Source organism: Meira miltonrushii (genome assembly GCF_003144205.1).
Source record: "Meira miltonrushii strain MCA 3882 unplaced genomic scaffold FA14scaffold_1, whole genome shotgun sequence".
In the NCBI taxonomy this organism is placed as follows: Eukaryota; Fungi; Basidiomycota; class Exobasidiomycetes; order Exobasidiales; family Brachybasidiaceae; genus Meira; species Meira miltonrushii.
The window spans coordinates 393,337-408,457 of NW_020289943.1; the positions used below are offsets into that span (position 1 = coordinate 393,337).

The window sequence follows — 15,121 nt, forward strand, 5'->3', positions numbered from 1 at the left end:
CCACAAAAAAGGCGGCTTGCATGCCGGACTTCCTTGAACTGTTTAATAAGTGTATGTATTATGTACGGGTGTATTTTACGCTAAAATAGACACGCTCAACTTTGTTCTTACAACACACACACACTTTATCTGTCTTTTACTAGAGATACAGTTGGCACCCTTTTTTTGTAAGAATCCATCACTACTCGTACTTTTTTTTATTTTTATTCCTCTGATAAAAAATTATTGTTACGCGCGACTACACTGCATTGCTCTCTCTTGTACGCACACACTTTTCCGTGCACACACACACACATAGAGACACGCTAGCATTGCCTGATCTCGCAATACACATATACACACACACACATTGCAGTGTCATTGTCCGCCGCATTCACGTTTGCAATCCTGATCATCATTGCAATCTAATCGTCGATTGGTGATAATTGACACGTTGAGGTCAGCATAACATTAGGAATCATCCATTTGTACATTCAAACACACAACACAAATCATCCAACAACAACTCGCTCTACATCGAACGTAAAACCAAACGATAATGCTTTTCACGACATTCACGAATCAATATATCGATTAACAAAAAACAGAGAGGCTTTCCTAAACAACACATCCTCTTTATCCCGTGGATCGCAAGGGATTCGATCTTCTTCTTCTTCTTCAGCTCCTCGTTTGAGCTTTTAGCATGCAAGTTCTAGAAGCAAGATCAATCCCTTCAGATCTATTACCATCTTCTCACACAAACGCAAACGCTTCTACAGCATCATCTGCAGCAGTTGCAGTAGCGGCAGCCGCAGCAGCAAGAGCTGTAAAAGGATCTGCAATGAATGCTGCGATAGCAAACGGCGATGCAGGTCCATCAAACCATCGAAATCAATATACAAGTACGATTGCTGGAAGAGGATCGATTCCTGTAGAGAATGGGATCGGTGGCCTTTCGGGGTATGACAACCAACAACATGCCAGCTCATCACGTCTTCCATCCGATTATCATAAGCAACCACCAAAAGCCAATTCTCCAACAATACAAAACAATGGATCCACTCTATCACCTTCACAAACGGAAATGCCAACAACGGCTGCCTCTCTGATGAGAGAAGGACCAAGAGATTTCACTGTGATACGCGATGTGGGTGACGGATCTTTTGGAACGGTTTGTTTGGCAGATTGGAAAAGTCCTTTGCCAAGTGGAACGATGTTAAGTCCAATGCAACATCCAACAACACGACCGGAATATGTTGGAAAACGATTGGTTGCGATTAAAAAGATGAAAAAGCCATTTCCGAATTGGAACGAATGTATGAAATTGAAAGAACTCAAATCGCTACTGGCAATACCGCATCATCCGAACATCATTCCACTTTATGATGCCTTTTTGATGCCTGGCTCAAAGGAGCTGCACTTTGTCTTTGAGTGTATGGAAGGAAATCTGTATCAATTGACAAAATCTCGCAAAGGAAGGCCACTGGCAGGCGGTTTGGTAGCTTCGATATTCCAACAGATTGTCAAAGGTCTGCATCACATTCATCAGCATGGTTATTTCCATAGAGATATGAAGCCAGAAAATCTTCTTATTACAACGACAGGTTTGGCGGATTATCCTACCGCTTCGCCTTTGGCTATGCCTGGAACGCCTCCTGAAAAGGATGTCTTGGTGATTGTCAAGTTGGCCGATTTCGGTTTGGCTCGTGAAACGTTGAGCAAGCCGCCTTATACGGAATATGTGTCCACGAGATGGTATCGGGCGCCAGAAGTCTTGTTGAGATCAAGAGATTATTCCAATCCAGTCGATTTGTGGGCTTTGGGTACAATTTTGGCAGAAATTGTCAACCTCAAACCGCTGTTTCCTGGACAGAGCGAGGTGGACCAAGTATTGCAGATATGTGATGTGATTGGTGATCCTTTGCACGATTATGGTAATGACGATCGAGGACGGAAGAAAGGAGGCGGTGAATGGCAAAGAGGGATCAAGATGGCAAGGGCAGTAGGATTTGAGTTTCCGATAGTGAAGCCTGTTACATTTACGACATTGTTTAGTTCCAAGGTTCCACCTTCCTTGATTGATTGCATACAGGATTTGTTGAGGTATGATCCTCGAGCTCGGATGACAACGGATGATCTGTTGAATCATTATTACTTTACCACTCTGGCACCTCGTTTGCAACCACCTCAAGCAAAGGCAATGGTGGCTGCCACTACGCCAGAACAACAAGCTTCTATGATGCGACAAATGCCCAAAGCAAATCTTCAATCGCTCGCTAGCATTTCGTCTTTGGCAAATGTGGATGCAGCCAGTATACGTCGGGCGATCCCACCATCTCATTCTACCGTTTCTCAAATGCAAAAGATTCCCTTTGGTGCAGGACCGCAACCTGTTGCGGCTAATCATCAACAAAAGTTGCAGCCTATACGTGCACCACAACAACAACAATCTGATGGTGATATCGCGATGGACTCTGCATCTCCGTTGATTCATGGATCTTCTGATCGTGGAGATGAGATTGCAGCTTTGATGGTGAATCAGAGAAATTCAAGTGTTTCCCAATACCCGGCCTTTCCTGAATCTGCTTCAACGTATAGTCGTTTGTCAGCTATTGGGTCGACTCAGAACAATAACGGGGATGTTGCGATGATGTCTCCTGCTCACTACCCGGGCAATAGTAACTTGAGTAGTGTGACACGAGTTGATCGACAAGGGTCTAATTCGTTCTCTTCTCATGAAAGGCAGAATGACGGTGCAGTGGCACAATCGTATGAGTCTTATGGTCAATCGCCTACCTTAGCGGCAGCACAACAGCACAACAGGATGCATGGTCTTGTATCTCCTCATCCTGGATCAACACACAGTAGCGGTGAATATGTCGGTCAAAGAGATCAATCGGAAACATCCAATGAGACTCTATCTTCAGCCAAAGATGCTACCAAAAAGAAAGGTGGAAAAGGTTGGGGTCTGCACATTTCTTCCGTTTTGGGAGGTGGTGCTGGTGGTGAGAGGGGAGCAGGCAAGAGCGCATTCTCAAGCAGTACAAATTCGTCCGGTCAGCCAACGAATCAACAATCTTGGCAAGGTAATCAGACGACGAGTAGTATTCCTACGAGCATAAGTGCATCATCCATCACGCCTGCACAACAGATCATTGCCGATCATGCACAAGCACAACAACCTACAAAGCCAATCGATCCAAAGAAAGCAAAGAAAGAAGCAGAAAAAGCAGCAAGAGAAGCGGAAAAAGCAAAACGAGCAGCACAAGAACAAGCGGCAAGAGAACGTGCAAGAGCGGTTATGCAAAAGAGAAATCAAATCTTGGCTTCGTCCAATGCGCGTGATCAAGTGGAATGGTTGCAATTGGCAGATAATGATATGACGAAAGCGTTGCAAGCACAACAAGCAGCGCAGCATATGCAGCAACAAGCGCAACAACAGCAGGCTCAGCAACAGTATTTGCATTCTCTTGGGCCTGGTCGACCTTCGTTACAATCGCAACAACTTCAGTACGAACAGCAGTATGGCACACATCCGCAGATCATTAATCAAAATACTAATTTGGTGGGTCAACTATCACAATACCCTGGTCCCATCAACCCGGCCGTGCATTTGTACGAGACACCATTGAGCGAGAAGGCATGGGGTAAACAACCACGTCATACGCATACTTCTAATTCTGATCATTCGAATTTGTCAGGAAGATTGGGTGCAGGTTCGTACAGTCCATCACCTGTCGGTATGAATAATGCCGGAAGAGGAAGAGTACGACCACGTGATGCGGAAGATGATATTTTGGCAGAGAACGATCCAAGAAGGCAATCGATGCAATCTTATCATACGCGTGACAGTGATCCTGGACCGATGCGAAATGCAATCAATGCTTATCCACATTCGAATCATCGACCTGAAACAACATCCAGTCTAAATTCTGCTCCTAGTATCATTGATGCAGCTTCTGGCAGGACCAGATATGGAGGAGGGGCAAACGGAGGTGATCGAAGTTCAGTTGATACGAGATCGGTTGCCAGTTCGTTGGATAATCAATTGATTTTGAATATGGAAAATATGACTGCAGCTGAGACGAGTACATCTACTGCCACAAATACCAGATACAAACAAGGAAGTATGAGTCCAGGACCGATTCATTTAGTGGGCAATCGACCGTCATTCAGCCGACAAAGTCATGGAAGCAGAACCGGATCAGCCCATCGAGCAGGAAGTGCATCACCTTTGCATCATACTGCAGCACCAAGATTCCATCCTTACTCTTCGGGCGTGGTTGGAACAGCATCGCATTCGAATCCGAACATGCCTTTACCATCTTCTGCACATTCTTCTCAGCATGGATATCCTTTACCTTCTTTGGCTTCGATTGCAAATGATTCAGGATCGGATGTGATGGAGAATTTGCAAACGGATATTGCATCCACTATTGGACCGCGACCAAGATCAACAAGGCGAATGTCACAATCGCAAAGAGGGTTGAGTAGAGGTAGTGCAGCAAGTCGAGATGGATCTTCACTTCGACATGCGACCCCGTCGAGCAATGCGACGCTTGTCAATTTAGGAGGTACGAATGGAAGTTCGACCGGAAATGGAGCAAATGGTGGAAGTTCTCAAGTGAATCCGATGTTTACTGTGAATCAATACAATCAAAAATCTTTTCCGCTCACAGCTGCTCATCATGCAAATTATCCGTATAGTCCAACGGCAGCAGCAGCAGCAGCAGCAGGACAAAGTCAACCTGCCAATATGGCCATGTTATTGGATCCGAATCGACAAGGTCAACAGCAAGCTAGCGTGCATAATGGTATGACGAGTTTACCACCCTTTTCTGAACTCGCAGCAAGGACGACAAGCGGGGGAGGAGGAGATGGATATCATTCTTCTGATAATGCGGGAGGCGGACATCATTCGTATTAAATATAAGTGTAGGGTTCTTCTTGCAATACTGTACGTCATCATGTCATTAGGGACCCTGTGTTTTTCATGTTATTTTCCCTTTTTAATTCCTTAATTTTGATTTATTGATTGTATCTTTATAGGCATGAGGAACCACTGTTATACGCGCGCGGTAATATGCAGATTACCACCATTTCATGCACTGCACAGCGCAAGTGCAAGGTCGGGAAGGCAAGCAAGCAAGCAAAGCAGCAATGAGTGAATTTTCTCGCATCCGATTTTTCAGGCTGAATGAGCTGTCATCCCACTATTTTGGAATGCATGCACACACACACACACACAACGTATGTACGCATAAGTGAAAGAAGACGTGGGGGATGTGGCTGCATTATGTCTGCGCAGGCAAGAATTGTATGAATTCATGCAAGGATGACTGCTTTTTGCTTAATGGATGTGATTGCATATGAACGCAATAAACAATCCGTTGACAGAATTAAAGAGGAGCTCAAGTTTGCGTATCAAAATATACCCTAGTGTTGTCATCATCGGATTGATCATAAATTGGTCTGGCCTTGAATGCAAATTGCTACCCCGAATATCCTGGGTCTGAAATCCGTTGATCGGAGAAGGGGAGGCGGAGTGGTATTCATTATATGCGCTTTGTGCCTGTGTGCATCAGAAAACTCATGCTAAATAAAAATATTAACTTAATTTGATCGGGATCTTAGTTTTTATTCATAAGGCAAAAGATAAGAAAGTCTAGCACATTTTGCTTATTGTTCGGCCCGCGTTGTACCAAGTAATAAGCCCACATAAAAACGGCACCGAAATGAGCGGGATCTTAATTGGCTTTGTCCTGATTTGATTGTTGTCAAGTTTATCCAGGATGATGATGATGATATATGTATGTTTCACAATGTATGATGAGCACCGCACTCTGTAACCACATTGTTTTTTAAAATGACCGAAAGCAGCAGTCAGACACTACTTGCATTAAACTGTTTTCCATACGTCGGCAACGAACTTTGTCTGCCCTTTTTTTTAAATTCAAATTCAATGTCCGATTTAACGCAACCGAAGAAATGCATATGCAATTATTACACACATATTCATAGAATGAGTTAGTGGGAAATGCACGAGAGCTGTGCTGTGTGCTTTGCATAAAGTGGGTAAATATGATGTGAAACTGGAATTGAACTACTGTGCATACACACTAGAAGATTTTCTCTCTCTTTCGCGCACACGGAGGGTATGTGCGTGTGAGCATATAATGAGTTAAATTGATTAAAGAAATCGGATATACAACAGTTGGCACTTCTTAGTCCCTTTTGGCCGAGGGGTACACTCAGAGACTCAGACCTCTTGAGTAAAGTACATTAATACTACCATACATTGAGTGTGTGTTCCTATCTTTACGGAATAAAAGAGAGAAGCAAGTAACAAAAGTCCGGTACATGAGAAGCACTTTTCCCAAAGAGCGGCACAGCTTTCCACTATAAACTACAAATGAACAATATTGCGTATTGTGTACGCATTTAACGTTTCCAACCAGGTTATCCATCCATTTCCCTTCCATCACATCCACCATCATTGTTTTCTTGGCGTTTGAATTGCGGATACGATCAATATTCTATTTTATCCGTCTTTCACCCTACCAGTCATCACTTTTCGCCCATTCGCCAAGACTTTGAGTTTGAATTATTTTGCGGACATCCTTTCATTTAGTACCGCATATACATATACACACACACGACAGGCTTCAAACCAAAGGCGTAGCGGTTCTCAGCCCTCTCTCCGAAATAACCGCTTCGAAAGTGGAAGAAATCTTATCAGTAGTGTGTACGCAAGAAAACACCACAATAGCACTAACCTGTTCCTGCTGCTGAGGATAGCGTACTTTCTTTTGCTGAATTTCAATTCACATTCGAGGTCCGTCAAAAAGAGGGCTCAAGTCTTTTTCTGTCTTGGAAACATTCACTTCCCCCCACTCAAGCCACGCAAAACTCGCTTCAACCGCCGATAATTACTCCTCCTTCTCATATAGGATCCGCGATTGAGAACGGGTAACAAAAAGACAAAAAGAGTACGACAGTAAGTCCGCATACTTCATCTCGCATACCATCACCCACCACAAAAGCAGCAAGTCAAGGAAGCCTACACGCGTCCCAACCTTCTTCTCACGTTCAGCATCATCATAGTATGCCCAACGAAGAAGCATCATCCTCTGCAGTGGATCAAGATAAACCGATGGGTAGACCATTTTACGCACGTCAAAGGTCAACATCCTCAACTGTTTTAAACGATGGTCATTCACGCAGGCCGGTAACGCCAAGTGGAACATCGGATACACAACCAGGCGAAGGTGTTACTGCATATCACTATGCTGCCGTTCAACAAATAACGGAAAATCGTGAAAATATTGAATATATCTTACACATTCGTGAACAACCAAAACATTCAAGAATGTGTGGTGTAGGCGAAAAAGCTGATAGAAGACCGATTGATCCGGCTCCCATCATTCAATTACGTGTCATTACGCATGAATTTCCAAAAGGAGGTGCAACCAAAGAGGATGGAAAGACATCTGAAAGTTCCAATACTGAACCTTTACGTGATGCAAAGAACAACATCGTCAATGCACAACCATCTAATCTCCCTCCAAAGCAAAACATCATACGAAGAGGCGTTGCCGTCAAGACGGAATGGGGAGAAGGATGGGAAGATAAAGCATGGTATCTGGAGAATCCGTATTACTTCATGTATGCCATGCTTGCTGATGCGGAAACGGATGATGAGTTGCATTTGTTGAGCGACGGAAAAACACGTTATACGACCGGAAGTTGCGTTTCATGCTTGTATCATTTGAAGGATATCGATCAAAGCGAGCAAGGATTCTTTGTTTTTCCCGATTTGAGTATTCGGGTTGAAGGTCGTTATCGTTTGAAGTTGTGTTTGTTTGAAACAATCGGTCATGAAGTACACCATTGCAAGTCGATTTACTCAAAGCCGTTCAATGTGTACACCGCAAAGAGATTCCCTGGTATGGAAGAGTCTACACAACTATCCAGATCCTTTGCTGATCAAGGTTTGAAGGTTCGCGTACGAAAGAATCCGAGAGCACGTAGATCTCGTGCCAGCGGAAAGCGGAAGGAATTGGGTGGAAGTGATGAAGATTCGGATGGGGATGTGTACCCAAATCGAAGACCAAGTACGGTAGGAATGGATGGAAATGCTACAGAAGATCGTGAAAGAGGAATGTCAAAGAGGATCAAAAGTGATGGAGGTTCTGGTGCTTTACCGCCTCCTGAACAGCTTCGACATCAGGCTCCCTATCCGGTAAATGATGGTCGTAGACCGCCGCCTGCTCATCCTGGTTATACGTATGCGAATGAAGCAGGTCCACCACCACCACCAGGTATGATGCATGGAGCACCACCAAGGGATATTGAGATGGAAAGACGGGATGCTGAAGGGTTTAGACCTTATATGCCACGTCGTCCTTCTGCAGGACATCCACCACCTGAAGGAGGGCCAAGGATGCCGTATGATCCTCGCGTTTCACCGATCCAACAACCGTATGGCGCAGAAGGATATGTAGAAGAAGATCAGTATGGCAGAAGAACGCTTGTTCGTCCACGTCATTCGGATGTGCCTGATGAGAGGTATTATGCGGGAGGCAGACCTGGTGGTCCTCCTCCGATTGATGACAGAGTGCCATATGGCGCACAAGCAGGATATCCAGATCCTAGAGACGTTGCAGAAAGACGATATGCGACAGGACCACCGGCAAGAAGTGAACAAGAGATGTACGAACGTGAAAGAGAGGCGGCATACTATCGCGAACAAGAAAATTATCATCATCGAAGAGCGGCAGCAGCTCAAAATGCACCTCCCCCGCCTGGTCATCATGGACAACCTCCATCACCTAGAAGGCCAGAGTATGGAGCAGGGTATCCACCTGCTCAGCACAGCGAACGTGGCGGATCGGATGGATATGCACATCGTTATGAAGGTCGTGATGTACGCAGTAGTGGATCTGCTGGATACAGCACTGATGCAAGACATCGATTGCCACCTTTGCATGTTGCTCTTTCGCCAGATGCATCTCCACAACAGGCAAGATCGATGGCAGCCGGACTTCCGCCGAGATTACCTCCTGGTGGAGGATATGGTGCTGCAGAACAAGAACGTAACTTGCCACCTCCACCACCACAGTCAAGCTCTTCTCCGTACTATACACATTTCCCTCAACAACGTTATCCGCCACCTCCTCAACCACAGCACCATCTCCATCCATCATCTCAAAACGGTCCTGGAGGAGGAAGGAATACGCCGCCAATCCGTTCGCCTGTTGAGAGTATGGCATCCGCTCGTCCTTTTTCAAGTGGAGAACATGGTCCGCCGCCGCCTCCAATGCAAAGACATGCTGGTCTGCCACCTCCACCACCACCTTCACAATCACCTGCTCATTCTCATCAACCGTCTAGAATGCCACCACCACCTCCATCGCAGTATGGAAGAAGGCAGTAGAGTCGCTGTGTTTTTGTTTTATTAATCAATCAATATCTATTGCAATTGCAGAATGAAATCTATAAAAAGACATGCATGTATACTATCCAGTAGAGCGAAAACGAATCAGAACCAATCACCATGTTCTTTCATTGCATCAGCAACACGTTTGAAGCCGGAAATGTTTGCACCTTGAACGAGAGAAGGGAGCTCTTGTGCTTTTTGATCACCTTTTGGAGGAAATTCTTTGCCTGTGTTAAAGCAAAGATCATAAGCATCTTTCATGATCTCGCGTAATTTTGCATCAACTTCTTCCGGTTTCCATTGTAATCTTTGACTGTTTTGTGCCATTTCCAAGCCGGAAGTTGCAACACCTCCTGCGTTTGCTGCTTTTCCTGGGCCGTACCAACAACCGCCTGATTTACCTTTTTCCATTCTTGATTTTTCGAAAACGTCAATTCCACCAGCATCAACGCCCATATTACTGCCTTCAGCAACAAATTTGCATCCTCTCTTTACTGCTTCTTCGGCATCTTTTGCGTCTAATTCGTTTTGTGTTGCACATGGAAGGGCTACATCGTACTTGTCAACCAATTGCCAAGGACGAGCGCCATTTGGATGGAATTCCAGTGCACCATTTTGATCACCCAAAGTGCTCAATTCTTTACGATCGTATTTGATCTTGTATACTTGTTCGATCATTTCTTTGGTGTATGGTTTTGATGCGTCTTTGACGACCAAACTACCTTTACTGTCTGACAAGCTCAAAACGGTAGCACCCAATTCCATCACTTTCAATGCGGCAAATTGTGCAACTTGACCTGATCCACTGATCACGACACGTTTTCCTTCAAATCCTTTGGATGATTCACCCTCAGCATATTTGATCATATGTTCAACATAGTACACCAAACCGTATCCGGTCGCTTCTGGACGAACGTGAGAGCCTCCCCAATCGAGAGCTTTTCCGGTGATGATACCGGTCCATTCATTTTTGATTTGTTTGTATGTGCCAAACAAGAAACCACCTTCACGTGTTGAGAAACCAACGTCACCTGCTGGAACATCTGTATCAGGGCCGATATGACGAGAAAGTTCGGTTGCGAATGCTTTGACGAATCTGCGTACTTCTGAGGGTGATTTACCTTTTGGGTCAAAGTCTGAACCACCTTTACCGCCTCCCATGTTCAAGCCGGTCAAAGCATTTTTGAAGATTTGTTCGAAACCCAAAAATTTGAGAATGCTCAAATTGACTGTAGGGTGTAAACGCAATCCTCCCTTGTATGGACCCAAAGCAGAGTTGAATTGAACACGATAAGCACGATTCACTTGTGCTTGATGGTTATCATCTTCCCATACAACACGGAATTGAATCACACGTTCAGGAATTTGAACGATTTCCAATGCTTTCTTGTATTCTGGATTCTTTTCCAAGAAAGGAGCTAATGTTTGCTCAACTTCATGAAGAGCTTGTTCGAATTCAGGTTCACTAGGTAAGTTGGACATCGTGTCTGACGAGAGGAGATGGTGGAGGGAAGATGTGCGGGATGGTAATGAAAATATTTTGCATGTATAAAATTTGTCATCAGATAGTCTTGATTCTTTAACCGACTTATGCCGATCTGAAATTTTATCGGGAAACGAGTCAGAGTATGTATGTGTTTGTTTGATATGATAAGAAATGCAGGAAGATCTTTTTTTGCATTACGCGTTCTTCTCAAGGCACAATTCCACTATCCAGGCTTCAATCATGATAACAGTGCAGAATATAAAACTTTCTTCTTATCTTTGGACGCACTAAAATATGCATCACAACCTCACGCGCTCGGGCATTGGCGCTGGCGGCTTTACTTAATTCCGTCATTGTACCTGTATCGGTCAAACTTTACCAGTAAGCTCGATCCAACACACAAGAAAGATCTTTCTTCATCGACGACGGCTGTCAGAGGAAAGAAGGCCACTTACATAAGCATGGAGGGGTGCGGGAGTCGCTCTCAAAGAGATCCCAGCGGCACGGCCTCCCTTCATCCATGATCGGGAGACATGTGTTGCGAAATGTAACATATCATCTCGTCTCTCCCTGCTGGCTATCTCAGGTGGAAAGCGTTTTCCGGCCAAGATGACGTGCTCAATCCAAAAGCCACTCTGAAAGTGGTATATCATTCATCAATGTCTCCAGTAGTATACCTTCCGCAGTGATGCTGTTGTCATGCTTCGGCGTTATGCTCGCCACGTGGACAGTCTTGGAAATCAGCAGCGATCGATTGGCCAACACCTTCTTCTCTTCTCAAAGATGCGCATACATTCTTCTTTTTGCGCTCATCTCCCATTTCAAAATCATGTCTCAATTAAGCAAAGTGAGTGGGTCCTTTATATCAAATTGCTAGCCATGATGACCAATTCTCCTTCCCATCTTTCTAGCCAATTCGTGACTTGATCACTACCATCGCAGTCAAGCCTCCGGCTAATGATGGTGATGGTCTTGACAAGCCAGAAATTGATTCTGGCACTTTGAGTCTCCTTCGCGATCTCTTTCTGACTCCAAAGAGAATCGATGATATTTCATCTTTTGTCAAATTGCTTTTGACTTTGGCATCTGGCAAACCGCTCAACGATCGCAACTTGTTATTGGAAAATATGGTCTCTTACATGCAACATGCACCTGCAGATAGCGAGGTAGAACAAAAAGTTGCCGATAAATTTATCACCTTGTTGTGGAAAGACTTACCGCATCCTCCAGTTGCATTCTTGGGTCCTGAATACCGTTACCATTCAGCTGACGGTAGCAAGAATAATCCTCTCCAACCCAGATTGGGTGCTGCTGGTGAGCCTTATTCACGCACCACCTCACCTATGCATACAAAAAGTCCTTATATGCCTGCACCTGAGTTGGTATTTGAACAATTGTTGCGCAGACGTGAATTCACTCCTCACAGTTCTGGACTCAATCGCTTCTTCTTCAGCTTTGCGAATATGGTCATCCATGAAATCTTTCGATCTGATCCTAATAACAAGTACGTCAACGCTACATCAAGTTATGTGGAGCTTTCTGTCCTTTACGGTGATAGTCAAGACGAGCAAGATAAAGTCCGCACTCACGAGCAAGGTCGAATTTGGCCAGACACATTCTCATCTGCCCGTGTCATGATGATGTCGCCAGGTATCATTGCAGTGGCAATCATGTTCTCTCGTCATCACAATTATTTGGCACAACGTTTATTTGAAGTCAATGAGACCGGCAAATACAAACCTTGGGACTCTTTGACGTCAGACAAAGAACGTGAATGGCAAGACAATGACATCTTTCAGTTGGCACGCAACATCAATGTGGCCTTTTTTGCAAAATCTGTTCTCACGGACTACGTAAGCGGAATTCTCGATACCGTTCGTGCAAACTCGGATTGGCACCTTGAGCTTGGCAAGGAAATTCGCGATGTTCAAAAATCACGCATCGAAAGAGGTGTTGGCAATAGCGTTTCGTGCGAATTCAACGTCTTGTACCATTGGCATGCTGTGTTGCCATTAAGCGATGAAAAGTGGATGAACGAGCAATTTGAGCGATTCTGCCCTGGTGTGCCTCCTGAGCAAGTCACACAGGAGCAGTTCTACACAATGGCAGGCACATTGACAAAAGAAGTCGAGAGCATATCCCCAAATGCTCGTACGTTTAGCAATTTGAAGCGTGGTGATGACGGAGCTTTTGATGATACTCAATTGGGCGAATTGATCAAAGACTGCATCGACGAGACTGCTCATAGCTTTGGCGCCCGTTCAACGCCTGCTTCTTTCAAAGCCATCGAAGTTGCAGGTATTTTGCAAGCTCGAAACTTGTTTCAAGTCGGTACGATGAACGAGTTCCGTGAATATCTGTATTTGAAAAGATTCAACTCTTTCCTTGAATGGAATCCAGATCCAAAAATTGCTCTGGCTGCCGAGAAACTTTACGGACACATTGACAATCTCGAACTGTACCCTGGTTTAATGGCAGAAGAATCCAAACCGCATGTCCCGGGAAGTGGCTTGCAGCCTGGACATACTATTGGACGCGGTATTTTAGCCGATGCAATCTCTCTCGTTCGTGGTGATCGCTTCTTGACGTATGATCTCAATGCATCAACGTTGACGAATTGGGGCTTGGCTCAGGTAGAAGCCGCTCCAGGTGCATATGGTGGTCATCTAGCCCATGTTCTTTACCGTGGGCTTCCAAATGCTTGGGGCTCAGGCAATTCGACATATTCTTTGTTGCCGTTCTACACCCCAGTTGCAGTTCAAAAGATCTTGCATGATAATGGCACCTTGTCACGATACGACGTTAGCCGTCCATTGCCTTCTAATGACTTGCATGTGCTGAAAACACGCCTCGCAGTCGAGAAGGCATTGGCCGATCCTCTCACTTTTGCAGTGGACACTACGAATTTGGACATTGTGACTGGCAAAGATGGCAAAATTGGTCACAGAAACAGCTTGTTGCTCCATGAGCCAGCTGCGCAAAAAGCATTCTTTGAGCCTGGCTTCGATGCTAACGTCATCCAGTACTTTAGCCAAACTACTCGCGAAAAGATTCAAGAGTATTCGCTGGGTGTCGATGCAACTTCTTCCACGAAACAACTGGACGTGATCAAGGATATCATTAATGTTGTACCAATCTATTGGATCGCTGGTAAGGTTGGCATTCCACTCAAGACAAACGAAACACCTCAAGGTCTTGTGACCGTGTATGACTTGCACAACACTTTGTTGACTTTGGCAGCATTTGTTTCTGGTGTATACACACCGGAAGATGCTTTTGGCTTACGTGAAGCAGCTGTGAAGCAATCTGTTCATGTTCGCAAGATTTTGGAACATCGCTTTTTGACGACCAGTGGAGCTCGTGCTTTTGTCGCATATATGATTACACGAGGTTCACAGTACGAATTAAGCACAAGTGCCAAGCGTGTTTATGCAAGTCTGCATTCTGACTGCATCTCGATGCATCAGGCTGTTGCGGGGTTGCTTGCAATTATTCTTCCGTCCACTGTGGAATTGACAACGCAAACGGGCTTATTATTGGACCTATTCATGAATCCCGACTATGCAGAAACGTTGGAACGCTTGATTGAGCTGGCAAACCGTGAAGATAAGGCTGCATGCAAGGAATTTATTTTCTTGATCAATGAAGGAATCCGTTTGCGTCCTGCTACTGCGGGCGTGGTGCGTAAAGTGACGGAGAATACTACCGTTCGTGATGGCGAGAATGCAGTGAAGATCAAAAAGGGTGAAAAAGTCTTGTTGGCGACTTCTTTGGCGAATATGGACCCTGATGCGTTCCCTAATCCTACTCGTTTGGGACCCTTTGTGGACCGTACGGAAGATGATTTGCAAGGCGTTACAAGTCAATCACCAGTTCTTTTGTCTGCCATTGTGACGATGTTGAAAGAGATTTTCAAATTGCCTAACATTCGCCCGGCAAAAGGCGTTTCAGGTACAGTGGTTGGCGTCAGTGATTTGATTGGAGATGTTCAACTTCGCAAGTACATTGGCCCTCACTCGAAGGAAGTTCAAGGACCGGTATCTTTGGTGGCAGAATTTGATTTGTGAGAGAAGAACATGCACCCTAATTATTGAGCAGAACCTAGTTTGTATCACACGACTTTAATGGATATCTAACACCATCTATATAAGCTAGATTACAAATTAAGAATATTGTGCGATGTCTTTCGCTGATGGACCTTCTGGGTCTGTAGAAGG

At 44.8% G+C, this 15,121-nt stretch overlaps 4 protein-coding genes across 4 annotated transcripts; 3 read left to right on the forward strand and 1 right to left on the reverse strand.

Moving 5' to 3' along the window:
- The first annotated feature begins 341 nt into the window (after positions 1-341).
- FA14DRAFT_159064 (uncharacterized protein) lies at positions 342-5,019 on the forward strand. Its single transcript, XM_025498036.1, has one exon. It carries the CDS (start codon positions 683-685, stop codon positions 4,904-4,906), a length of 4,224 nt encoding a protein of 1,407 aa, XP_025356891.1. The 5' UTR covers positions 342-682; the 3' UTR covers positions 4,907-5,019.
- Positions 5,020-7,309: 2,290 nt separating this feature from the next.
- On the forward strand, positions 7,310-7,996 carry FA14DRAFT_113927 (uncharacterized protein; the record flags this gene model as incomplete). Its single annotated transcript, XM_025496025.1, has 2 exons — positions 7,310-7,414; positions 7,508-7,996. Coding segments are annotated over 2 exons (594 nt in total), but the record flags the coding sequence as incomplete, so codon positions are not given.
- Positions 7,997-9,429: 1,433 nt separating this feature from the next.
- FA14DRAFT_186796 (glutamate dehydrogenase) lies at positions 9,430-11,009 on the reverse strand. Its single transcript, XM_025501535.1, has one exon. It carries the CDS (start codon positions 10,898-10,900, stop codon positions 9,521-9,523), a length of 1,380 nt encoding a protein of 459 aa, XP_025356893.1. The 5' UTR covers positions 10,901-11,009; the 3' UTR covers positions 9,430-9,520.
- Positions 11,010-11,733: 724 nt separating this feature from the next.
- Positions 11,734-14,971, forward strand: FA14DRAFT_175905 (linoleate diol synthase; the record flags this gene model as incomplete). The annotated part of the gene is made up of 2 exons (XM_025500623.1): positions 11,734-11,751; positions 11,816-14,971. 2 exons carry the CDS (start codon positions 11,734-11,736, stop codon positions 14,969-14,971), a joined length of 3,174 nt encoding a protein of 1,057 aa, XP_025356894.1.
- Positions 14,972-15,121: the final 150 nt, after the last annotated feature.